This window comes from Ovis canadensis, chromosome 8, assembly GCF_042477335.2.
Source record: "Ovis canadensis isolate MfBH-ARS-UI-01 breed Bighorn chromosome 8, ARS-UI_OviCan_v2, whole genome shotgun sequence".
Taxonomy (NCBI): Eukaryota; Metazoa; Chordata; class Mammalia; order Artiodactyla; family Bovidae; genus Ovis; species Ovis canadensis.
This window is the reverse complement of record NC_091252.1, coordinates 41,435,257-41,463,016: the sequence shown is the minus strand read 5'-3', so window position 1 is coordinate 41,463,016 and position 27,760 is coordinate 41,435,257. Positions and strand designations below refer to the sequence as shown.

At 39.5% G+C, this 27,760-nt stretch overlaps 1 protein-coding gene across 1 annotated transcript in view; it reads left to right on the top strand.

Moving 5' to 3' along the window:
• The window catches only part of CRYBG1 (crystallin beta-gamma domain containing 1), a 226,359-nt gene that overhangs the window by 178,559 nt on the left and 20,040 nt on the right, over positions 1 to 27,760 (top strand). The window contains exons 4-13 of the mRNA XM_069598234.1: positions 484 to 2,785; positions 5,551 to 5,598; positions 5,686 to 5,804; positions 7,935 to 8,103; positions 10,632 to 10,771; positions 19,165 to 19,291; positions 21,461 to 21,496; positions 22,185 to 22,342; positions 23,235 to 23,361; positions 23,453 to 23,598. Coding sequence (XP_069454335.1) covers positions 484 to 2,785; positions 5,551 to 5,598; positions 5,686 to 5,804; positions 7,935 to 8,103; positions 10,632 to 10,771; positions 19,165 to 19,291; positions 21,461 to 21,496; positions 22,185 to 22,342; positions 23,235 to 23,361; positions 23,453 to 23,598 — 3,372 coding nt within the window. The remainder of the gene's footprint in view (positions 1 to 483; positions 2,786 to 5,550; positions 5,599 to 5,685; positions 5,805 to 7,934; positions 8,104 to 10,631; positions 10,772 to 19,164; positions 19,292 to 21,460; positions 21,497 to 22,184; positions 22,343 to 23,234; positions 23,362 to 23,452; positions 23,599 to 27,760) is intronic.

Genomic DNA, 27,760 nt, shown 5'->3' with positions numbered 1-27,760 from the left:
ACACTTTATGTAATCAGAAAAATTTTATGGAGGAAGGATGATGGGAATAAACTGTTCAAAGAGGTAAATAATAAATTTTTTTTATAATCCAGCTCTTTGAGATAATATAAATTAAAAAGTTATGATAAGTAGTACAGTTGGTTCTGGGGAAAGTCATTTACATATTTAAAGTATGGGAGTGCATGAAATATTCAAATTTGTTCCAATGTTCTTTGGGTCAACTCTAGTGCCAAGCACTGTACTTATGATAAACTTGTTAACCTGTCACCTGTAGAGTCTCTTAGCTGTATAATTTTCTCATCCCTCATAAGAAAGTGAAACATCCATTAAAGATAATTGACAGTATATCTAGGATGGTTTAAAAATAATTTCATAAAAAATGTTACCTATCAGATGTTGGCTTTTCAGTTTTGTAGTAAATTGCGGTGTTTGCTTTAAAACCTAGGTTAATAAACTTATCTTGATACTGTTTTATTCTTGCAGCCCTGCCAGGCCCAAACACGTGGAACTAAATCTTAAAAATCCTAAGAATCTTGACAGTTTGGGAAATGAGCATAATCCATTTAGCCAGCCGGTTCACAAAGGAAACACTGCCACCAAAATCTCCTTATTTGAAAACAAGCGGGCAAACAGCAGCCCGAGACACACTGACATTCGAGGTTTGAAGAACACTCCTGCCTCTAATAAAACATTTGTCGAGAGGGCAAAGCTGAATTTAGCCAAAAAAGCCAAGGAAATGGAGCAGCCTGAAAAGAAGGTGGTGCCAAATAGCCACCAGAACAGTGTGCCGGGGAAGCCATCATCTGCAGAAGCCAAAGGGACGCTTCCTGAAGAGGAGACCCCTGTTTCTCAGCTTCCCCATGGTGATAAGGTAGATGTGCAAACAGATGCTGGCTGCCCTTCCGAACCAGTGGTTGCTGCCCTGACTCCCCTTAAGGACCAGGAGCTCTTAAGAGAGAGTGACTCCAAGGCTGCTAACAGCAAAAGACTTGAACTTGAAAAGATGACTAATACAGCAGAAAACACCCCCGCCATTCTTGATACCAAAGATCCACCTCCAACAGCCATAGCAAAGCCGCAGCCTGGATTTCCTGACTCACAGCCCCCAGCTGAGTCATCTAATGGGCCTTCTCTGTCGCTGGCTGCCCCCATCCCTGCAGATGATACCAAAGACACATGTGCTCAAGCTCCTGTAAGCAGTTCTGTGTGCACTGATCTCAGAGTGTCAGAAAGCCATAATGGATGTACTCTGCCTGTATCTCATCAGAATAATGAGACAATGCCTCCCTCCAAACTTGCAGAAGGAAGAGAAGGAGGAGGGGAGACAAGCCCTCCTTTGTCCCCAGAGCACAGCCTGCAAGCTGTGGGAGATGAGTGTCCATCCAAGGTCCTAGTCCAGGTCAGGTCCTTCGTGCTCCCTGTGGAGAACACAGAGGGGGGCTGCTCCCGGATCATCACAGATAGCTCTGAAGTTAGAGAAGCACCATTGCCAAGCTGTCACAATAATGAACTCCAAGTGGTTTCCGTTGCAAGTGGTGCTCCCCAGAAAGAGGAAGTACAGGGCAATAAGGGCACATCACCCAAACACATTCACTGCAAAGAGGAACATGTAGTAAAATCTGGCGCACAAGTCATGCTGCCCGAATCAGAAGCAACTCTGCCTGTCCAGGCTCAAAGTGAGGACAATGGAAAACCCCTGAAGGCTGAATCCACCGCCACCAGCTTCCCTGACAACAGAAGTCATTTAGAAACCCCTCAAAGACCTAGTCAGAGTGTTGTGAATGGCCAGGGCAGTCCTGCCAGTCTTTTGAACATCTCTGCTGGTAGTGATGATAGTGTATTCGATTCTTCTTCTGACATGGAGAAATTCACTGAGATTATAAAAAAGATGGACAGCACTGTGTGTATGCCCCAGAAGAAAAAGAAGGCCAGGCTGCCAAACTCCCCCGCCCCTCACTTTGCCATGCCGCCTATTCACGAGGACAATTTAGAAAAGGTGTTTGATCCCAACGTGTTTACCTTTGGTTTGGGGAAGAAAAAGGAAGGCCAGTTGGAAATGTCACCAGCTTTACATTTGATGCAGAATCTTGACACCAAATCCAAATTGAGGCCCAAACGTTCATCCACTGAACAGAGTGTCCTCTTCAAGTCCTTGCAGACTCATACTAACGGGAAAGATGAGCCCCTGGCAGCTCCAGAAGTCAATGACAAAGAGAACAAGGATGTCCAAAACGGTGGAGTCAAGAGATCGAGGCTAGAAAAAAGTGCACTTTTCTCAAGCTTGCTATCTTCTCTACCACAAGACAAAATCTTTTCTCCCTCTGTAACATCAGTCAATACCATGACCACATCTTTCGGTACTGCTCATAGCAGTTCTCTTTCTCGACCTTCCGTGTTGCAGCCCGTGGCTGAGAGTGCCCCACCCTGTAGTTCAGAGAAAGAACAACCAAGTCTGCCAGCCAGTAACTTAAAGGTCTTCAATTTCAACTCGTCAGATACATCTCATTCGGGATTGAAAAGTCTGAGCCCCATGGAAAAGTGCCTGCAAAAAGAGGAAACCAAAAAGGATCTGGATCTGCAAAGCAACCATCCCATGCCAGAAACTAAATTTTCTGAATTTTCAAAACTGAAGACCAACGGTGATACGTCTAATCATACTGAAAGTGTTCTTAAATCAAACTTGCCAAGCTATGGAAGCAGTGACACAGACTTCACTGGTCTCTTCAAAGCCAGCCGGTTTGACCCAAGCATTTCTTTTTCTGGAATGGCATTATCAGATACAACAGTAAGTAGCAACTTATCAGATACAACAGTAAGTAGCAACATAGTATCATTTATTTGAGGTAGTTAAAAAAAATCAGAGGAAAAGCAGGGTGATGAGCAGTTCATGTTATTTGTTTAAAAATGGTTATGCTCCTATACAATAATTTCTTAACTCATTCATCACATTTGAAAACCTACTATGTACAATGGAGGTTAAAGTTCAAGAGAAAAGGTACTTGGATACTGTTCTCAAGGCATTCATACTCTAGCAGGGAAAAATATGCTACAGATATCTTAAGGCACTTGTGAATTTATATGTTGTATTGTGAAAGGTATAGAGAAGGTACCTTGAGAATTCAGAGACAGGGTGTTTTTTCTTCCCTAGTTCTGTTTTACACAGATGCTCAACACTATACTTGGAACTTAGTGGAGATTTGTGAAGGCTTCATTTATCTTGAACCCCCACCTCTCTGCCCCCACCAAAGAATCTTATTCCTAATCCTTTGTTTTGCACTTTGAAATTTGCTCTTTCTTCCCCTACATAGGAGTCCATGTTTATCCCACATGGCTGAGAAAATGTTTTCTCTTAATTTGGAATTAGTTTTCATTAGGGAAATATTTTTTCTTGCAAAGCTGTTGGGGAGAAGAGTTTGGTTTACATTGGTGCTTTCCTGTAATACATTAGAGAGGATGGCAAAATATGATTTTGATTTCTCCATCTTTTTTCTGACTGCTATAAGCTGTTTTCTTTACTCAATTTTTGACATAAATTTGTGGTTTTCATTTACGATGCTTGATACTCAAGTTGAAAGAGGGAAGAAGATGATAAAGTTTAGAACTCAGCTCTGCTAAGCCCAGAAACAGAAGTGGCAACTGTATTCCTGTTGCCCACCCTGTGAACCAGGCTACCTGGCAAGTGAAGATGAGAACCAGGCAGAAAAGATCCTGCCGCCTTCCTCATTTCTACAGGGCACTGCCCCACTTAAATTTGTTGTATTGTTTTTTGCTACAAGCCTATCATGGAATATAATTCTGGAACCTCTTTCAAAAGGGTAGTTGAACTTTCAGTAATAAATCAGATCTCTTTTTTCATAAGATTTCAAATTTTTTACTCCTAGGATGCCATACACACACACCTACCCAACCACACACACACGTCTAGATGTAGATATACAATGAAACTTATTGAGGATCCCAAAGAGCTTTTGTTCACATGGGTTATGCCTATTGGAAAATCTATTATATTACAAATTAATACTGAGGATTTCCCTGGTGGTCCAGTGGTCAAGATTTCACGATTCTATGGCATGGGGCGTGGGTTTGATACTTGGTTAGAAAGTAAGATCCTATATGCCAGGTGAAGGAAAGTTACATGCCTCAAAATTGCCTGGACTTAAAAGTCCCCTCCAGGTCCTCCCCACCATTCTATGCAAAACAAAGAACCCTCTTCTAATTATGAAAATCGTTTTGACCTCATGGACTCTGCAAGGGCACTGGGGACCCTCCAGGGACTTCTGGATTGCACTTTGAGAACCACTGCTATAAACAAATAAAACTGAATCAGCCTATAGCACTTAGAAATCATGCAATTTTAAAGAGTTTGTCTCAAGCACAAAATTGCCACTGGTCCACTTCTCATTCATGACAGCCTTATTCTCTCTCCTTAATCATTCTTAGATCACTTCTCTTATTTGACAACAATCCGGTGAGTCTGACAACGGAGTACACAGTTTCACTATGGAATCTCTTGAAAAATCCAGTCAAGTGGAGTGAAAAAGAGAAACAGAGTACTTTATACTTTCTCTAGGCCTTTTTGTGATTAAAAAAATTTTTTTGTTTGTTTTTCTTTAGGTCTTGGGCTTTGTTGACTGTATAAGTATTCTCTTTTTAATGTCTGAAATTTTATTTTAATATCAGGCTTTCTCTTTAGCTTATTTTCTTGGAATGTGCACATATAAATAAGCACATGCCATTTTAATCTGTAATAATGCTCTACTGAGGCCCTTCCTGTGGCCTTTCAGTCATAGCCCACCCTGGTGTCATGCAAGAGCCATCAGATCCCAGGCAGTCCTTAGAATGGGCCTCTTGGTCAGCAATGAAAGTAGTCCATGTTCTATCATATTTTTACAAGTGTAATTACATTTTTATTATCTTAAACATTTCTAGTTTTACTGGTCTTGCCAGCTGGGCTTGAAAATGATTAGTTTTGTAGTTTATAAAAATATATTTTGTTCCTCTAAAAGGGATTAAATAACCATGTGCAGTGAGCAGTGTGAGATATACCATAAACATTTTATTTAGACTAGTTGTTATGTGATGAAAAAACACTATTTATAGATTCAGATAAGATATGTATAGGAACACACAGAACTGATTCAGCTCATTCTGGATAAGTGATTGATCCATTATAATTTCTCTCTCTATTTGAAATTATACTGGGATGGTTTGAATTATGATCTCTTAGCTGAATTCTGGTTCTGTGAACTAGTGTAAAACATAGGTCTGACTCTTGGGCCCTGAGGTTCCCAGGTTGGTGAAAATCTCCTAAGCATATAAATGAGGAGAAACTGAAATGGCAAAATCAGTTAGAGGTGGGGGAAAGCCCTTACCTTTAATAGATTCAAGTTTTAAAATGACTTTGGTATAGATCAAAGTAGATATGTAGATATGTTCCCAAATTGTCAAGTGTGAGGCAAATATGATCTTACTTAAAGGATTATGTGAGGGGAAAAGAGGACTTTCCATGAAGTTTAATTATTTGTTGTGTTTTTGTTCATCTGATTACAGACACTTAGAGGAAGCGTCCAGAATAAAATCAATCCCCGACCTGGAAAAGTAAGATTACTTTCTGTTCCTTGTCTAGAATCATTTTGACCTGACAAAGTGCAACAGCAGCACTTGATACCACTCTCGCTTTCTTAGGTGGTGATATACAGCGAGCCCGACGTCTCAGAGGCATGTATTGAAGTGTTCAGTGACGTGGAGGATTGTAGCACCTGGAGCCTCTCTCCTGTGATACTAGTAAAAGTCGTTAGAGGATGGTAAGAGTGGCACTTTGTGTTCCTGACTCGGAGCATGTGTGTTTCACATTTTTAATTTTTAACTGTTCGGTCCTCAGTACTTATTTTAAATTATGCCCTTAACAATGTAACGGGCAGACAATGCTAGTCTTAGTGAATACTAAAAGTGTATCTAAGAAAAACAATTTTTAACATTTCTGATTCTAGGAATGATGCATGTTGATGCTAAAGGAATCAGAAAAATGCAGCAGTATAAATTTCTTTTTCTCATTTTTCCCACATAATGTTGGGTTGGACTAATGATCACCAGAGTCTGTAATATACTTTTGATTTTTTAATTTTCCATGAGGTTGCTAAGAATTGTACTACTCATGTTGATAGGCCATGCACTAAGCATGCTGATAGGAATTTTAAAAATTCTATAAGGGAAAACATCTTGGATAACTTTTTAAGTAACAGTTCAGTTAAGGGCTAACCTAAAATTTATTTTCTAACTTTTTGACAGCAGATAGTTTTTGTTAAGTAAAGAAACTAGTGAAAAAAAATTGTTTTACCAGCTTAACTGCTTCAAGGAAATACACAGGAAATTGAATAAAGAAAAGCGGTTTAAAAAAAAAGAAATCACTTACTTGGCATAAATATGAATCTTTGTACCTATTTATAAACTTGTTTAAAAAGAAGATGTAGGGCTGTAGGCATTTATGGTTTAAAAAATTAGTAAGCTTTTCTTTGGGTCTCTCCATTTGATTAAATATGCAGCATTTTCCTTTTAGGCTTTAGATATTTTAATATATTTTTCTGTATATTTAACATATTCATTGGGAAAATACAATTAGCTTTTGTTCTTAAATTTGAAAACTGAAAATTATAATTTTGTTTTTCATGAAATACTGATTCTTCAACTTTTCTTAGCATCTCTCTTTTCTTAGAAGTATGAGCACTTAAGACTACCACTGTCATATATTGTCACGAGGTTTTTATTTAGTGTTTGTATGTTGCTGAGAAGAATACTTTAAATGTGTTTTCTGGGTCATTAAATAAGTATTACATAGTATATTTGAAAGTTGCTTACAGAATAGATCATAAAAATTCTCATCACAGGGAAAAAGATTGTTTAACTGTGAGGTGGTGGGTTTATTAAATAAAGTTACTGTGGTGATCATTTTGTAACATACACACACATCTAATGGCCATGTTGTACAGCCAAAACTAATACAGTGTTATATGTGAATTAGATCTCAATAAAACTGGAAAAATGCTTTCCATTAGCATGCATGTAGTAGTCCTTTGTATCAGTATATCCATTGATATGGCTCTAGTATATAAGTTACAACCCTCAAAAGTGTTTTTTACATATATAAGAAGAAAAAACATTACAATAAAAGCCCATTTATCTGACATTACTGTTTCCACCAACTGGCAAACTTACTATACTATAGAGCTACTATAAAAATTAGTAGCTTTATAATGTTCATACTGATAGTCAAAAGTTCTGTAAAATCCTGATTGTTGTTTTGTCTTAGTTGCTAAGTCATGTCTTACTCTTTTGCAACTCCATGAACTATAGCCTGCCAGGCTCCTCTGTCCACTGGGATTCTCCAGGCAAAAATATGGAGTGGGCTGCCATTGCCTTCTCCAGGGGATCTTTTTGACCCAGGGATCAAACTTGCGTCTCCTGTTGTATCTCCTGCACTGGCAGGGAGATTTGTTACCACTGAGTTACTGGGGAGAGAATTGGCCCCTAATATATTATTTATAAGGGGTTCCCTGGTGACTCAGATGATAAAGAATCCACCTGCAATATAGGACACCCAGGTTTGATCCCTGGGTCAGGATGATCCCCTGGATAAGGGAATGGCTACCCACTCCAATATTCTTGCCTGGAGAATTCCATGGACAGAGAAGCCAGGTGGGCTATAGTTGATGGGGTTGCAGAGTTGGACATGACTGAGCAACTAACACACACACACACACACACACGTTCACAGTCACACACACACGTTCACAGTCTCACTCACACACACACACACGCACACACACACACGTACACATTCACAGTCACACTCACACACTCTATAGGCCAGAATATTTGACTAATCAAAATCTCTCTCACCAAGACTGGCTAATAGTTTTGCTGTATTTTATTCTTAGTTGGATTTTGTATGAGAAACCAAATTTTGAAGGGCACTCCATCCCCTTAGAAGAAGGAGAATTGGAACTCTCTGGTCTCTGGGGTATAGAAGATATTTTGGAAAGAAATGAGGATGAGGCAGTGTCGCCTAAGCCCATGGTGATTGGTTCAATCAGACTTGTGGTCCAGGTGGGTAAAATTAGTAAGCTTAATAAAGGCAAACTGGATTTCATCTATTCATTCAGCAAATACTTATTGAATGCTGGATGTGATTCTTTTGAGAGTTTCATTTTGTGATAAAAGTGATTGGGAAAAATATTTTGTGTTTTATGGATAGGTTTTCTATATTGTAAATATTTGTGCATGTTAATTAGAAAAGAAACATTCTAATTAGTCTTTTTTTTTTCAGAATAAATCCTGAAATATGAATTTCTCTTTCCTGGCCCCCATTTCCATATGCAAATGTATTTTATTTAATAACCTAGTTTTGATGAACTCTGTAAGAACAGATTTTCCTTTTACTTATCTTTTTGGTTGCTCTGTGAGTTCTTATTACCTTGAGTGGCTTACAGGACTATTTTGAAAGCTAAATAATCCAAAGATAATTCAGTTATTAACTCTTGGATTTCATGTGGGTTTTAAGAAAATGAGTATTTAAGGCCACTTTATGGATTGGGTAAACATTTCTTGGTTATTTATTCATTAATGAGGAACTTGAATCAGTTCTTTGTGGCTCTTGGAATTTGATGATTCTTTACCTTTTAAAAATGTAAAAGGTATCTTCCAAGTGAAAAAGCTCCATTTGTGTATTAGACTTGGGTATCAGAGTGCAACAGGGGAAAAAGACATGTTCCAAAATGAGAATGAGTAAGAATGACTAACAGTTTTTGGCAGAAGAAAATGTTATTTCCTGGGTCAACATTTCTGAGTGATTGGTATTCTAAATGATTTATCTCTTAATAATTTTAAGTGCATAATGTGATAGACTTTATGCAAGATGTAACAGACACCATTTTGAAATGTCATAGTGGAATAATTTATCTGCAGTTTTTATTTATTACTCATTATACAGCAATGTTTTAAAATGTCATTCAAATCCTATCTCTCATGTAGCGTCTCTCCTTCATTTTTCTGAATTCTCTACTCTTTCTTGGCCATATTATAATCTGCTTTTTCTGTAATTGTGATCATTATACAAGTACCTGTTGTTTTCCTTTAACACTGACTCTCAATCTCTTTTTTACTCTCTTTGTATCGCTTGCTGATGGTTAAACCCCCACTTGTAACATCTCCCAGTGATTTGCAACTGTGAGAGATATGAGAATCTGGTGGGGTGGGGATTTAGGGTCCAAGAAGGTGGGCTGGGGGAAATGAAGCATGCTGGTACAGAGACCTCCTGTTTTGGCTGATGATAGCAGGCCTCATGCAATTAGTGCTTTTCATGGTATTACATGGTTTGGGGTTTTACTGAGCATCATATCCCACTGATATGATGTGCTTTCAATTATTTTACCTTTCTTCTTCCTATGGTATTTAAGCTTTTTCCCTGTCTTAAATAATGCTTCATGAATGTTTTTGTGCATTTAACAATGTATACATTTTATGATTCATTTCCTTGCAATAAGTTTTTCAGAATGGTGTCATGTTAAAGAGAAGGAACATTTTTATGGTTCCTAATACATGATGAATTGTTTTTTTAACAGATTGCGTTTATGGTTCCTTGACACATAAAAGTCACAACATATATTCAAGGAAGTCACCTTTTCAGCTCATTAACTTTGTTCCTTTTGTTAATATTTGAAAGAGTTGCCCCTGAACTGACCCAAGTGTTACCATTTTTTCTGTACCTCAGTTCACCTTGCTCTGCAGCATAGAAGAGGTTCAATAAATATTCGATCGGGGCCCAGGCACTCAGCCAGGAGAGGCCTTTTGTAGTGTGTCTCATGGACATGCAGGGCATGGAACAGTGATCAAAGTGCAGAGATTTGTAAATCACCATAAACGTGCACCTTTGCCTTTATGACTTAGACCAAACCCACATCATAGTCAAGGAGTGTTACTGCAGGGGCCCGTGGGCACAAAACAACAGTTGAGGAAGCAGCCACTCTATAGACTAGTGTCTCTGCATATGGATGGTCACAGGAGAGCAAGGAACTAAAACTCAGGTTGCCAAGGAAAGCCAGGCAGGTTTTTCAGTGAAGACAAGGGAAATAATGTTCCAAAACTCTTGAGATGCATTTCTGGTGGTCTTTGCTTGAATGTAATGTTGAGATACAGGACTAATGCAATGTGTATGCCCCAAAAGATCACATATTAGGTCACGAGTGAGAACAGGAAAGGGATAAAGTGGCAGATGATCTGTGCAATGTATGTGTGTATTTAAAGCTTATTTTAATTATTAAAAAAAAGGAATGAAGTGAAGTGAAGTTGCTCAGTTGTGTCCGACTCTTTGCGACCCCATGGACTGTAGCCTATCAGGCTCCTCCATCCATGGGATTCTCCAGGCAAGAGTGCTGGAGTGGATTGCCATTTCCTTCTCCAGGGGACTTTCCTGACCCAGGAATCGAACCTGGGTCTCCTGCATTGCGGGCAGACACCTTACCGCGGGAGCCATCAGGAAAGCAAAAAAAGGAATAATGAGCTTAATGTAGAATTTAATACATGGCATTACTATTATAGATATATACTGTATTCATGTAACTTTTTTTCTCTTTTAGGATTACAGAGTTAGTCAGATTGACTTATTTACGGAACCAGAAGGGTTAGGGCTTCTAAATTCCTACTTTGATGATACCGAAGAAATGCAGGGCTTTGGCATAATGCAGAAGACTTGTTCCATTAAAGTACATTGGGGCACGTGAGTATTTTATTTGCAATACAGTTTCAATGAAGCTCTTTTTTTGAGTGTGAAAAGATGACTTCAAATAATCTATCTCTAATTTGTTATCCTGTTAAGTAATTATTGACTAAAAGCTTGTATTATTTTTTATAAGGCACATAAAAATCTGATTTTTTTGGTTACTGTGTTACTATAACTCAGCTTTCTTGTAAATGATAATGATTTCTTGGAGGAAGTGCAGGGAGAAAACTGCATTTTTAATGTGGAGATTTCCTTATCGCAAAGGAACCTGATTCATTCAGAGCTGAGTGCAGATTATACCTTCATGGTAATTCAGAGGAGGTGATTCAAAGCGTGTATGCCCCTGATATTTCATGTGGGATGGAGGCCAACACGCATACTACTTCCTTTAACAGTCACACAATGCTTTCCAAAGCCCCTAGGATGCTGATTTCAAAAATTACAGGAAACTGCAAGAGTGTTTTGAAGGAAGCGGGAATATTTCAGCTAGGGGAGAAATTAGGCTAGAAAGTGCAGGCTGCGGAACTGAAGCTGGTGGCCTCCGCAGTGGAGTGCACAGCCCAGGGCATGTGGCAGGCATGCACCGGAATGCAGGAAGAAGCACTCAAGCTTCTGCGCATTTTATTTAAAGTCTCCTGTTCAGATGTTGTCTTTGTGTATGTTTTCTAATAAGTTTATAGTATATTCAGCAGTTATATATACATAATTTATAAGTATTCATATATTCAGAGACTGCTCAAGAGTTTATATTAATGGAATATGAGTAAGATAATACATATGTAATGAATCCAAAGGTAAATACTACAAGAAACATAAATTATGGAGAGGGACCGTGAAAGTGCTGCTTTAGAGAGTAGTCAGGAAAGTCCCTGGTGACTTTTAAGCAGAGATCGGAGGACGTGAGGGAGTCAGCTGTGGGACATCCCGGGGAGGCAGGGTAGAGAAGTGTCCTAGGCTGGAAGCACAGTGTTTGCAAAGCCCTCCAGGGGATGTTTCAGCAATTGAGGGGAGGTCTGGCTGCAATAGAGTGAGCCGGGAGGATTGGTGGTGGAGAGGGCTCATATCATGTCAGACCTTGTAGGACTCCAGAGGGATTTTAGGTGACTCCAAGGAACATAAGAAATCATTGGAGGACTTTAATCTAACTTGTGTTTTAGGAGGATCACTCTAGCTTCTGTGAAAAAGTAAATTGTAAACAGCTAAGAGTAGAAGCAAAGATTTGCAGTTACATAGGCAAAAAGTGTTTTGGTGACTTGGTGTGATGGTAAGTGGTAGAAGAACAGTCAGATTCTGGATACATTTTGAAGACAGTACCAACAACATTGGTTGACAGATTTTAGGTGGGTTATGAGGGGCAGAGAAATGTCCAGGGTTTGGGACCACAGCATTTATTGGAATAGAAAAAAACAGGGAGGGGAAGTGAAATCCAGGTGTTTTGTTTTGGAGGTTAAATGGGAGATGCCAACTACCCGTTCAACCATTCAGGTAAGAGGTCAGGAAGGTGACTGGATACATGACACTGGAATCTCAGGTGGTTAGGGAGGCTGGAGATGTAATCTGGAGTCATGAGCATGGAGAAGGTATCTAAACCCCATGCTGGGTGAGATCTCCATGCTTAACCTCACTCATTATTAGAGAAATGCAAATCGAAACCACAATGAGGTATCTTCTTACACCAGTCAGAGTGGCCATCCTCAAAAAGTCTACAAACAATAAATGCTGGAGAGGATGTGGAGAAAAGAGAACCCTCTTACACTGTTGGTAGGAATGCAAACTGAAATAGCTATGATGGAGAACAGTGTGGAGATTCCTTAAAAAACTGGGAATAGAACTGCCATATCACCGGCAATCCCACTGCTGGGCATACACCCCGAGGAAACCAGAACTGAAAGAGGCACACGTACCCCAGTGTTCATCGCAGCACTGTTCACAATAGCAGGACATGGACGTAACCTAGATGTCCATCGGCAGATGAATGGATAAAGAAGTTGTGGCATGTATACGCAATGGAATATTACTCAGCTATAAAAAGGAACACATTTGAGTCAGTTCTAATGAAGTGAATGAACCTGGAACCTATTATACAGAGTGAAGTAAGTCAGAAAGAGAAAGACCAATACTGTATATAATGTATATATATGGAATTTAGAAAGACAGTACCAACAATTCTACATTCATGGCAGCAAAGGAGACAGAGATGTAAAGAACAGACTTTTGGACTCAGCGGGAGAAGGCAAGGGTGGGATGATTTGAGAGAACACCACTGAAACGTGTATATTGCCATATGTAAAAAAGACAACCAGTGCAAGTTCGACGCATGAAGCAGGGCACCCAAAGCCGGTGCTCTGGGACAACCCAGAGGGATAGGGTGGGGAGGGTTCAGGATGGAGGGACACAGGTATACCCATGGCTGATTCATGTTGATGTATGGCAAAAACCATCACATTATTGTAAGGTAATTATTCTCCAATTAAATAAATTAAAAACAGCAGGAAAGTCATCTGAGCTTTGGGCACTTTTATATTTAGAGATTAGGAAGAAAAGGTGGAATCTAAACAAAAGTTTCTTCATCTCTTGCTGCTTTTGAGTTTTTCAACATCAAAGAGACCTATAAGTCTTTTTTCTCAAAGTATTTAAGGCTGAGAAATATCACTAACTCACTCCAATATTCATCCCTGGAAATTCCATGGACAGAGGAGCCAGGCAGGCTGCAGTCCATGGGATTGGAAAGAGTTGGACATGACTGAGTGACTGAGCTCGCACACACGCATCATATTTTTATCTCCATGTCTAGATGATTTCATGACTCAGGCTTGGGCCATGTGGAAGCGTAACGAGCTACCATTAAATAACATTTCTTACCTTGACAGTGAGTTTAACCTGGTCTTCTTACAGGTGGTACTTACAAACCAGTCATATTTTACACATTTTGATGGGTTTGCATGGTGGCAGACGCTTTTTTTCTGGTTCTTCATTGCCATCAGGGTAATAGAAAGCTGCTTTAGATGTCAGTTCAGAGTTTGGGCTCACTGAACTCAGTCAGTTTGGTACCAGGTCAGTAGTACTTTTACAGATCTCCAAGGGGAGTCTTGATGGGTTGGGAGAATTCAGCTGATCACAAGTATTCAAGCTGACACTGCCTCTGTTGGTGCAGCAGTCCTGTGAGCTGATGGAGTAGAAGCCTTCACTGTGCAGGGGTGCTTCTTCAGATTCCATGAGATTTACTCCAGGGCCTGTTCAATCTGCATTAGGCTTTTCTACACGTACACACATTCAGAGTGAAGTGAAGTGAAAGTGGCAGTGTTGTGTCCGACTCTTTGCGACCCCAAGGACTTTTCCATCCATGGAATTCTCCGGCCTAGAATACTGGAGTGGGTAGCCTTTCCCTTCTTGAGGGATCTTCTGAACCGAGGGATCAAACCCAGTGTGTTACTTGCTAATTTCTTATTTGGGAAAATGAGAACTTTCTAACAAAATTTTCCTCTCACATTGTGTTGAGTGTGATTTGTCTTTAAGCAGCTGGCAATGCCAGCACCCATCCTTGCAGAAGTGACAGTGTATCTTATCTGGAGTCTATTTCTAATAAATAAAATTGAGGAATTTTAAGACTTCAAAGGCAGCATAAAGAACATCTGTTCCAACACCATCATTTAGTTAAGGAAGACAGGTTTTGGCCACTTTATCAAGTTGGATTAGTTGTTAGGATTAGTTGTCAGAAGAACAGGTACTAGAATGCAGGTGCTCTGAAGTCAAGGGACATTTTTTTAATAGCCACATATTCTTTGGTCAATGCTAACATGAAATACTTGATACATAAAAATATATGTAGGTATGTGAACTATGAAGCCTAGTAATCAAACAAGCCCCTCATCATGCAACTGAGAACCTCACCATTACCAACATTGCTGCAGCACCCAGCATAGCCCACCTGTGCCCACCCCCCCCCCCAACTTCTCCACATGTGTGATCCCTCTCTGGAATTTTGTGTGTTTCCCAGCCCCTTGTTTTGTAGTGTCACCATATAGTATCTGTCCTTGCACTATTTTTAAATTTATAAAAATGCTTTTGAAATTTATAAAAATGTTATTAAACTTTTAAAATAAGGAACTGTGGCTTGTTCCTTTTTCTCCACATTGTTTCTGAGAGTCCCCACATTGATGAGTATATGTATACTTATTCTTTTTCATTGTTATTTAAGATTCACTGCATATATTTCCTTATGGAGTATACTGAAGCCCAGCTTTTTATTATGAAAGTTTTCAGACATAAGCACGAAAGTAGAAAGGGTAGCAAACACCCATATACCCTCCACTTTGATTCAGTAATTGTTAACATTTGCCATGTTTGCTTGATCTTTTTTTCTGAGCACTTGAAAGTAAGTTGCAGGTATTGTGACCCTTCATTCCTATAAGCTTCATCCCATCTCTTCTATAATGACATTTTCCTACAAAGCTACCATTATCACACCTGAGAAATTTTCAGTATGGCCATGATGATATCTACCCAATAGTCCATAAATAAAATTTCCCCATTGTTTCAGGAATGTCTTTTATAGATGTTTTTAATTAGTATCCAAGCAAGGTTCATATATTTGGTTGTCCTATCTCTTTGAAAAGTCTCTCTTAATCTCTTGAATACCCCCATCTTTGTTTCCCATGCCATTGACGTTTTTGAAGAATTTAGGTCAGCTGCTTAGTGTATGTGCCATAGTCTGGATTTTCTGAGTGCTTCTTCATGGTATCATTTAACTTGGTCTTCTGTCACCTGAAATTTCTATATACAGGCAGTTAGGTCTTCATGTATAATCAGATGTAGATGGAAGGGTTTTGTCAAGGATGTTACTTCTATGGGTAGGGACACATACTCATGCTGTGTTAATCAAACCAAGTTTGATTGCTCGGTTACACTGATGCTTCCCACCCCTCTCCATTGTAAAGGTACCAGTCCCCCCTTGAGATTCAGAGCCTGCTCTTGTTTGAATAACCTCAAAGCTGGCATATTCATATTTAAATCTTCTGACTATCCCCTTGGTTGCTATATGTAGCCAACATTCATGTGCAGCCATATCTAGAGAATAAGACAGGATCCAACTGGAAGAACTGTTTTTGGTTTAAGAGCAAGTGAACAAGATAAGAACGGTTTTTCTTGTCTGATTCAGAGGGTGTTTCTGAAAGAGTAATTACATGAATGATTTTCATGAATGTATGGATGACCATTGTTATTAGTTCAACATTAGTTCAACAGTATTCCTCTGTATGTATACACTTTTTTTAAATAAAAATATGTTTATTCACTTATTTATGGCTGTGCTGGATCTTTGTTGCTTGCAGGCTTTTCTCTAGTTGTGGTTCCAGGGCTTCTCATTGCACTGGCTTCTCTTGTTGCAGAGCACAGGCTCTAGGGCACGTGGCTCAGCAGTTGTGGTTCCTGGGCTCTGGAGCACAGGCTCAGCAGTTGTGGCACACAGGCTTAGTTGCTGTGCGGCCATATGGGATCTTCTCAGATCAGGGATCGAACCTGCGTCTCTTGCATTAGCAGGCAGATTCTTTACTACTGACACCAGGGAAGCCACATTTGTTATTGTTTTTTTAAACTCATACTTTATAGACATACGGAGAAGGCAATGGCACCCCACTCCAGTACTCTTGCCTGGAAAATCCCATGGATGGAGGAGCCTGGTAGGCTGCAGTCCATGGGGTTGCTAAGAGTCGGACACGACTGAGTGACTTGACTTTCACTTTTCACTTTCGTGCACTGGAGAAGGAAATGGCAACCCACTCCAGTATTCTTGCCTAGAGAATCCCAGGGATGGGGGAGCCTGGTGGGCTACCGTCTATGGGGTTGCACAGAGTCGGACACAACTGAAGTGACTTAGCAGCAGCAGCAGCAGCATAGATATACAGTTTATTCATAATATAGGCAAAGGCTGAATACATGAGAAAATAAAAGAAAATGAAATAACACTGCCTGAAGGTAGTTGATCTCCTGATGGCCTTGTGAATAATGTATCTTGTTGGAATCGAATTTAGGAAAGGATCACACTCTGTATATGAGTTTTCAGATTCCAAAGTCCACCCACATTCACAAATGTCTATTTGAGTTCCCCACCAGGCCCTCAGCATTTACTGAGGAAGTTCCCCAGCAGGCCCTCAGAATTCACTATTTGCAGAACAGCAGTCTTCAGGTGTGCCAGTTTATGTGTTCAGGTTTTTTGACAAAGCCCTCTTTATCCCAGATTACCTTCCTTATATAAGTGTTAACATGACTAAGCTATATGCTTCAAGGAAAATGAGATGTTTAGTAGCAGATGAATACATACCCTTAGAACGCAAACCATAGAAGAAAAGGCTTAATGAAAGAGTACTTCAGTAAGCACCATGTTGGAATCTCAGAATCACTTGTTGATGAGCCATCGTCTGTGTTTATAAAAAATTCAGACTGTTCATTTGTGAAGAGTCAGACCTCAAGGCCCTTGGCTTGTTATTGGCCAAATAGCACACTTTATAATAAACTGCTGTTATTTAGCTAGGGCATGAAATCAGTGTGTGATGTGTGCCTTTTGAGAGCTTGGGGCTCCAAAAAAAAGATGTAGTGCATTCTCTTTTTTTAATTTATTTTTAATTGGAGAATAATTCTTTACAATGATGTGTTGGTCTCTGCCCTACAACAGCGTGAATCAGCCGGAAGTATACATGTGTTCCCTCCCTCTTGAACCTCCCTCTCAGCCCTGCACCCCATCCCACCCCTCTAGGTTGTCTCAGAGTACTGGGATGAGCTCCCTGTGTCATACAGCAATTTCCCACCTACCTGCTTTACATACGGTAAAGAATGTGTCCACGCTAGGCTCTTAATTTGTCCCGCCCCCTCCTTCCCCGCTGGGCCCACAAGTCTGTTCTCTGTCTGCATTTCTGTTCCTGCCTTCCCGCTGCCTCCCAGTCGTCTCTGTAACCATTATGCTGACTTTTAACACTGTGGATTAGTTTTGATTCCCCCACCCACACACCACACACAGCCTCTCAACATTGTGTGTGTGTATGTGTGTGTTGGTAGGTCTCCAGTAGGATTTTGACTATAAATCCCTGTATAATTAGTAAGTCTAAAGAAGTTACTGATTTATCCAGGACAATCTGTAACAGAAACTATCACCAAAAATGTGCCCTTGGGCCAAAATTGTGAACAAGAGAAAAGCAAAGAGGGGAGAATCAGAATCATTTTGTAGGTAAAAGATTACCTTTACAGCCAGCTTCCTCTTGTGGCCTGTGCTCTGGGGAACTTGGCACAGGTAGCCCAGCTAGGATGCTTTAGCAAGACTAATAAAGAATTGGTGAGTATAAGTGATCACCAAGAATTCCACATTTGCTTGTCAAGAGGGTATATTACCATCTCTTTTATAAAGAAGTCACTTCTCCAGCAACAGCAACTTCACCAGAACCCTCCAAGGAACCAAGAAATTGATAAGACTGCACAGTCTTTAGGGACAGTTCATGTGAGGTATGGTTTTCTGGTTTCCTGGTTTCTAGCACATTAGAGGAGGGTGAGGCTTCTGGTTGCCTGACCACAGCAGACGTGACAGCTGACAAGCATGATAGAAAGGTGTGGCATTGAAAAACCATAAAAATCAATTCCAAGGACTCAAAAAGCATTGGGCCTGGGAACAAGCAATCTTTAGACTTTGAGAGCCCCCACAGACATCACTGTGCATTAAGTCATGCTCCCAGTCATGATCCTGAGCGTCTGTGAAAGCAGAAATTATGTTCAGTGCACTCTCTGGAATGAGAAAGACTGTTGTTCAAGAATGACTAGGAGCTTGGTTTTGGGGTCAGCTTGAATCAGCCCTGCATTTAGTACTTGTAGCTGTGTGGCCTTGGGCAATTTAACTTCACCTGTAAAATGGGGACTGTGTATTTTACTTGTAGCATTGTTGTTAAGGATAAGATGGAATTCCTTGTAAGCTCTAGATATTTGTTAGCTGTTCCTAATTTTTGATACTATGACAGATGATTAGGTAGAACATCCTATTTTTGGTTACAAATGAGATATAACCTATTAAAGTGTAAAATCCCCTGGCTGGAGCCTCTCTGAATACATACACAGTGCAAAAGATAACTACTTTTATTACTTGGAAGTAACAGACATTTAAACTTTGAAATAGTTCATAATAGAAAGTAAAATCAGTGGACAAAGCTAGCCAAGCCAAGGAAACAAATAAAAGCTCAAGAGATGCATATAATGGCCTATTCCTCCTGGAGCCAAACTTTGCTCTACTAAGTGCATCCATACATCATCCAGACCCACATCCTCCCCTGTTCTGGTCCTCTCTCATCTGTGGGGTGCAGTGTTCCACTGATAGAAATGATGAATTGTCTGCTTCTTCCTTGGTACTTCTTTAGATGGCTGATTTATGAAGAGCCTGGATTTCAGGGTGTCCCTTTTATCCTGGAACCTGGTGAATACCCTGACTTATCCTTCTGGGATACAGAGGAGGCATACATTGGATCCATGCGGCCACTGAAAATGGTAACGATGGAATCTGATCATGTGTTCTTAGAGTCAGTAATTCTTTGCTTGACTTTGATAATTCATGGGATGTGACTTTAAAGCAATAAAGCAGAGTTTTAAAAGATAAATATGTAGAGGATGGGACTTATTGCTAGATAGAAATAGTAGAAAGGATAACTTGATAGTTGCTACAGATGGAAAAAAAATGTGGATAAATCCATAGGTGTTCTTGGCGATGCAGAGGCACTGATGTGTGTGCACAGCTCAGCCCAGGGCAGATGTGAGAAGTGAGAAAGTGAAGAGTTAAATCAGGAGGACAGACAAAGTCCAGCTTGTAGGTGTTAGAGAAAGGGGATGATTAGGAGAGCATCACGATAAGTCAGGGCTTCCCTGGTGACTCAGATGGTAAAGAATCCACCTGTAATGTGGAAGACCTGGGTTCGATCCCTGGGTTGGGAAGATCCCCTGGTGAAGAGAATGGTAACCTACTCCAGTATTCTTGTCTGGAGGATCCCCATGGGCAGAAGAGTCTGGTGGGCTATAGTTCATGGGGTTGCAAAGGGTTGGACACGACTGAGTGACCGAGCACAGCATAGCACAATAAGTCAGGCGGATCTTAAAAACCAAGCAGGATTATTTTAGATGACGATGTCAGAGTTAGACTGCATGAGCCAGGTCAGAGCTGGGAAAGGGTAGGGCTTGCTGAGGACCAGCTTGCTGTAATGACAGGAGGCCAGGCTGGGTGACTGCACTGGGGGCCCTGGAGTCATGTCCAGGTGAGTGTTGTCCTCCAAAGCCCTCCCCTTAGGAAGGATCCCGTGCTTCCTTCCCCTGTATTTTGCCTGGTTCTCTGTTTCTTCTGCGAGACTCTAAGCCTTGGAAGTCTCCAAGATGCACCTGTTTTGACTTCATGTTGAGCTGTGTCATAGGAGGTGTTCACTAAACACGTACAGCATGAGTGAGGCGCCTGTTACAGACATGTTCTTGAAATTCCACTTTGTGGTTGTCTTCTGAGTCAGTTGGACACAAATTAGAAAGTTAGGAAGATAATTTTTTATCTTAATTTTATCCCTCCTGCCACAGGTTGTGGCTTAATTATCTAGATGTCTGCTTGTCTTCATGCAAATAATTCTGGGCTTTTTTTCTAAAATTAAATCCTCTTTCGAAGGGTAAAGTTTTGTAAGTTTTCTGAATATGTAAAAGAATTGCCTCAAGTTTTGAAGGCAGTTTTTAATGATGACCTACAGAGTTGTAAAGTTCACAGAATTCGAAAAGGATCCCTTTTGAAAAGGATACCTAGTTGATTGTATGATCCCTGGTTTGTTGATTAAAATCAGCCACATTCCTTTATAATTATAGTTCATTTGCTGTATTCGAGATCTTTGGTTATACTTTTTCACTTATATATGTAACAATCTTAAAAAAAAAAAAAAGCCTTCTGACTTTCCCACTGCTGATTTAAACTCTTACCTTATTTAATACTTCTTTGTGACACCTCTTCTATGATTTTAGTAAGATTTTTGGATTAAAATTTCTTTAATTTAAACCCTCATAGACCCATCCTCTATGGGATGTTTTAAATTTATCTAAGAGTTTACCTAATTATTTCAGGAGCCCTTCAGATCATATTGTGAACCTGAGTGAACTTCAACAGCTTTGTAAGCCAGAGGTTGCAAAATCAAATGCCTCCAGGGCCAGGCAGCAAATAGGCGTGAACAGGCTGACCCGGGAGCTGAAGCCCGGAAAAGGTGGAGACGGGCAAAGTGGAGCTGGTATCCCTGCTGGAGGGCGAGCCCAGTGCAGGGTTAATAAACACAGAAGGTGAGGGTTGCTGCCTGTGAGAATCTGAGTCTAGAGATGTAAAATCTTAGACTGCTTTTTAAGAGAAGTGAGAAATAGGCCTTTTGGGGAGAAGTTTACTGAGTTTAAAAAACAACCACCAAACACCTATTTGGTTAAAAAGCACAGATACCATGCAGATTCAGCTTGTAGACCGCCTCTGTGAGACTTCCTCATATCTTCCCTGCATTTTTCGCAATTTTAGAACTGTCTCCACATCAGTTAAACAAACCAGAATGTAGTTGCTCTGTGTGGTTCCGTGGCTTATCACTGACTGCCATGGGTAATAGCAAATGGTAACTTATCAGCGACAAGCCACTATTCTTATAATATCATTTTTCTTTTCAGGGTGGCCGTAAAGTTGAATTCCCTACAGATCCTAAGGTAAGGTACATTTTTAGAGAATTTTACTCCCATTCCATCTTCATGAAGATAATACTTGCATGATTTTATGTATTACTTCCATGAGACATAACTGCAGTCAGCGGGAGTTGCCCAGCTTATGCATGCCATCCCCTTCAGGTGGAAGGCAATGCTGACCACACGCGTTAGCACGAACAGTGTGTGCAGCCACGGCTCAGAAGGCTCACTGCTGTATTAAGCTGTAATTTGCAGTTGTATTTACTAACTGCAGGGCCTGTTGCTACTTGTCTGAAAGGAAAAACCTTACTTTTCAAAACAAGTTCTCCCTACCCTAAAATTCTCCTTCTGCTAGTTCTGCTTTGCACATCTGTGACACACAGTTTGATCTACAGTGTGTTTCATTTTTAAAACAACGATACTTTGGTTCGTTAGTTTGGCCTGAGAAAAATTCTAAATATCAGTTTTAGACATTGAACAAAAACCAATTGTGCACCTGTCTTTTGAACCTTGGCTTTAGGCTATACCACAGCAGGAGAAAAATTCTGATTTTTAAAATTATATTACAAGATACTTTTATTTAGTTAATTTAAAAATGTGATTATAAAATTTGTGTTCCAGGACTTACTGATATTAAGTGACTGATTTAGTGCTTAGCTATTGAAATATTTAACTTCTTACAACCTCCTGGCATATCTTATTTCTATTATAGGTAGTTATTTATGAAAAGCCTTTCTTTGAAGGAAAATGTATGGAGCTGGAAACAGAGATGGGTAGGTTTATCATGGAAGGAGGTGAAACAGAAGAAACCACTGGAGATGAACATATGTCCTTTGTATCAGTGGGATCTATGAAAGTTCTACGAGGCATGTAAGTAGACAGGAGTGACCTGTAAGGATTCCTTTTTATTCCCTTTAATAACATTAAAAACATGGTCTCTCTCCCCCAAAGATAGCATTCCAGATTGCAGGGTGGAGTGAATAAACATGTTTTCTTCAGCTAGTTGTGACCCGGATTTGATGGGCTGATTTGGGATCAGTCAGCTGGGCAAGGCTGATAAATTGGGCCATCTAGATTGATCAAATCTACAATCTTATTTATTGATATTATGCTCCAAATGATTGAACTGTTAGTTTGCTTTCTATTTTTTAGGATCATATTCTGTACTTTATAGAGCTTACATATTTTCTTTAAAGTCTACACTTGAAAATGGCTTATAAATAGCCCAAAATATACAATAAATTAATTATTGTTGGAAGAAAGTTCATCCAGTTTTATTTGTTAATGTTCTTTTGAGTCAGTTCTTAAACACACTTAGACAAACATGTACACATACATGCTGGGCTCCCTATAATCCTTTAAGGAACATTGGTATATACTTCTTAGGTTAATTTCTTGGTGAAGTGAAGTGAAAGTTGCTCAGTCATGTCTGACTCTTTGTGACTCCATGGACTGTGGCCCACCTGGCTCCTCTGTCCATGGAATTCTCCAGGCAAGAATACTGGAGTGGGTTGCCATTCCCTTCTCCAGGGGAATCTTCCTGACCCAGGGATTGAACCCGGGTCTCCTACGTCGCAGGCAGATTCTTTATCATCTGAGCCACCAGGGAGGCCATTCTACTAATCTCTTAAATGCTAGGGAAGAATTCCAGTAGTCATAATGCATGGGTCCATGTCTAGCTCTATAGCTATTTACATTTGTCAGTGACACTGATATTTTAACTACTGAAAATTTCTACTCTTTCATGTTCTTTCTGTTGTAGTTGGGTTGCTTATGAGAAGCCTGGCTTTACAGGTCATCAGTATTTGCTTGAAGAAGGAGAATACAAGGACTGGAATGACTGGGGAGGCTACAGTGGAGAACTGCAGTCTTTAAGACCTATATTAGGTGTAAGTTACAGAAAAGCTAATGGGTAATACTTGGGCGTTTTTGAGTAATAATTGGCTAGTCTTTGAATTTTGAATTTTTTTTTCTCAACAGGATTTTTCAAATGCTCACATGATAATGTACAGTGAAAAAAACTTTGGATCCAAAGGTTCCAGTATTGATGTATTAGGAATTGTTGCTAATTTAAAGGAGACGGGATACGGAGTGAAGACACAGTCTATTAACGTACTGAGTGGAGTGTAAGTGAAATAACCCAAAGGGGATTTTAATAGTGAGCTTCACTTTGATTTGTGTTAAAGTAATGGAGTCTTTGACCCAGAGTAGACACTCAATAAGTACATATCTCAAAAATGAAACATTAAATTAGCCATTTAATACTGCTACAATATTTTTATAACTGCTTTTTAAAATCTTTCTCATATAGTATCTTTTATATGTAATATAATATTGGAGCAGAATTTGAGTTGCATTATGAAATCTATAGATTCACTTCCCTTGTCATTCTTCATGAAAAGAACTCATGAATTTCTTAGGATCAGACACAAATAGTAGTGATTTAACATTAGAAACCTGAAGTTGGGACAAAGTCCCATTTGATTTTCTTATGGTCCTACACCTGCTCTATTATATTTCCTATTATTTTTTTCTTCCAGTTATATTAAGATGTAGTTGATATACAGCACTCTGTAAGTTTAAGATGTGCAGTGTAATGGCATATTCATCATGAAATGATACCAGAATAAGTTCCGTGAACATCATCTCATAGATACAAAATAGAAGAAGAAGAAAAAATGTTTCCCTTGTGAGGAGAACTCTTAGGATTTACTCTCTTAACAATTTTCATATATAGCACACAGCAGAATTAATTAATCATGCTCTACATCATATCCCCAGTATTTATCTATATTATAACTGGAAGTTTATACTTTTTGATCATCTTCATCCAACTCTCCCCACTCCCCCCCTCTGTAACCACAAATCTGATCTCTTGTTCTATGAGTTTGTTTGTTGTTTTTGAAGTACAGTTGACTTACAACAGTATGTTAGTTCATGGTACACAACATAGTGCTTTAATATTTCTGTGCATTTCAGAATGATCACCATGATAAGTCCAAATCTGATCTCTTGTTCTATGACTATGTTTGTTGTTTTTGAAGTACAATTGACTTACAACAGTATGTTAGTTCATGGTACACAACATAGTGCTTTAATATTTCTGTGCATTTCAGAATGATCACCATGAAAAGTCTAGTTACCTTCTGTCACCATACCAAAATACTATGTAATTATTGATAATATTCCTGATGTTATACGTTTCATTCCTATGACTCATTTATTTTGTAAATGGAAGTGTGTGCCTCTTAATTTCCCTCGCCTATTTCACTCATCCTCCCACCTCCCTCCACTCTGGCAGCCACCTGTTCTCCGTATCTACGACTGTTTTCTGTTTTGTTTGTTCCTTTTGTTCTTAGATTCCACATATAAATATGTGGTATTTGTCTATTTCACCTAGCATAATACCCTCTCAGTTCTCCCATGTTGGGCAAATAGCAAAATTTCATTCCTTTTTACGGTGGATTACTATCCGTTGTGTGTATGTGTATACACACTACATCTATCTATGTTAGATATATAGGTTGCTTCTATGTCTTGGATATGGAATGCAGCAGTGAATAGAGGGGTCCTTGTATCTTTTTGACTTAGTGTTTTTGTTTTCTTTGGAAGAATACCCAGAAATGGAATTGCTGCATTGTGTAGTGCTATTTTTAACTTTTTGAGGAACCCATGTTGTTCTCCATAGTTACTGCACCAATTTATATTCCTACCAACAGTGCACAAGGGTTCCCTTTTCTCTACATCCTTGCCAACACTTGTTATGTGTTGCCTTTTTGACGGTAGCCATTCTGACAGGTGTGAGACTATATCTCATTGTGAATTTGATTTGCATTTTCCTGATGATTAGTTATGTTGAATATATTTTCAAGTGCCTACTGGCTGACTGTAGGTCCTTTTGGAAAAATGCCTATTTAGGTCCTCTGGCTATATTTTAATCAGATGGTTTGATTTTTGGTGTTGAGTTGTATGAGTCCTTTGTTATTTTGGCTATTAACCCTTTATCAGATATGTTGTTTGCAAATTTCTTCTCCTATTCAGCAGGTGCCTTTTGATTCGTTGGTGGTTCCCTTTGATGTACAAAAAGCTTTTTTGATGTAGTTTGTAGTTTGATGTAGTCCCTTTTGTTTATTTTTGTTCTGTTTCCCTTGCCTGAGGAGACATATCCAAAAAAATATTGCTAAGACATGTCAAAGAGCATACTGCCTGTTTCCTCTAGGAGTTTTATGGTTTCAGATCTTAAATGTAAGTCTTTAATCTACTTTGGGTTTATTTTTTATATGGTGTGAGAAAGTAGTCCAATTTGATTCTTTTCTATGTAGCTGTTGAATTTTCCCTGCACGATTTATTGAAGAGTCTTTTCCCCTTTGTATTAATATACTATTGCCTCCTCTGTTATAAATTAACCATATAGGTGGGTTCATTTATGGGCTTTTATTTTAACATAAAAAATAATTGTTTCAGTGTACCTGGAATTTGCTACTGAGTGCTTTACTAATGCTGAAGTAAGTTTTTATTGAAAGATGACTAGTCAAGACTCCTTGGGATGCAAGTGGCTACAAGTCAAACTAAAATGGCATAAGTGATAAAAATGTAATATATTGGCATGCATAACTGAAAAGTCCTGATGGTACAGGGGTTTAGACACTGTATGAGAACTTGATCTCCATCTCTTGACTGGGCTTTTGCTATGCTGGCTTTACTTTAGGCAGGTCTTTTCGTTACCAAGTTCAGGGTCATACTGCTCGCCATACTATAGGCCAAAAAATCTAGAGACGAGGTATTAGGGCAAGAAATAGTGACTTTTTTGGAAAGCCAGAGGACTGAGACTAGTCTTCGACTTGTGTCCTGAAGAGCCATCTTGCTGGGGTTTGGATGCTAGTTTCTTTTATAGAACATAGAAGGGGAAGTGAAGCAGTAAAAAGGACAATAAATTGTTGCAATTATTCCCTGGGATGTGGAATACAGACTCCTCAGGGGATGTGTTAATTTTTACTTTCCTGCAGTTAGGTGGGCCTGGTCAGGATATTTCCTGTGAGCTCAACAAAAAGTATTCTAGGTTAACACTTGGGTGTGGGAGGCAGGGTTCCCAGAAGTTGGCCATTATGTTTAAGCTATGGCAGCATCCCTTTAGTGATTAACTTGCAGCAAAAGCAATAGAGAACACAAAGGCTAAGGTGGAATAAATGGATTAAATATGGAGTCACATTTGTTCTACCCTGGTGCCTTAGCAATATAAAGAATCCACCTGCCGAGACACAAGAGATATGGGTTTGATCCTTGGTTTGGAAAGATCCCCTGGAGTAGGAAATGGCAACGCATTCCAGTATTCTTGCCTGGAAAATCCTATGGACAGAGGAGCCTGGCAGGCTCCAGTCCATGGGGTCGTAAATAGTTGGACACAACTTAGTGACTAAACAGCAAGAACAAAGCGTATTTTCTATCTGGGGCCTGTGGCAGCAGCATCTGGTTTCTGTTCTTGACTGCTTCCAGTGGAAAGCTTCTCTTTCCCACAGAGGTTCCAGGTTTGACTTTGATTCTGTAACTTAGGTCATATGGATGTATCTGAACCAATTACTGTAGCCAAGGAGAAGGCCATGCCTGTGATACATGCACAGCTCTGGAGCTGAGATGTAGGGTCAGTACAATGGGGGCATGTTATATATGATTGGGCTGAGGGGTTCCCCAGGAACATCAGATAGAGTGGAGGCAGATATTGGATTGGCAGGAACAGATGTCTGTTAAAGTGAGCTATATGATTGTTTTTATGGTCCAGGCTGATGTAAGTTATAATTTGTTATGAGAGTATTCTTAAATGGTCATATGAAATCGACATTGGTTCTGTTGAAAGTGTTTGGTATTAGGTTCTTATGGCATGAGTAACATAGGCTACATAAATCACTCTAACCTCAACTCTATATTGTATTTCAAGAGACTTTCCACAGACGCCCTAGATATTTTAGATGCATCTACAATGTAATATGCTTTTAACGTTAGTCATGTCGTTAAATTCTTGTGTTGGTTGTTGTTTCTGGCACCATCTCGGCAGAATGACACAATGACTTCTGGGGCTTCCATTCTTAGCAGGAAATGCCTTCTCCTAGGTCCTGTTCTGGAACCCTAATGTATTAGAATCTTCCATAGACAAAGGTATGGTGTTCAGAAGTCATCTGAAATATTGCTGTGGCTATATAGTATTTTTGACTGCCTTTAAAGTAAACTATTTAGAGGGAGAATATACAATGACCAACTCAGTATGGGGAAACAGTTGAACATTTTGATACTCAC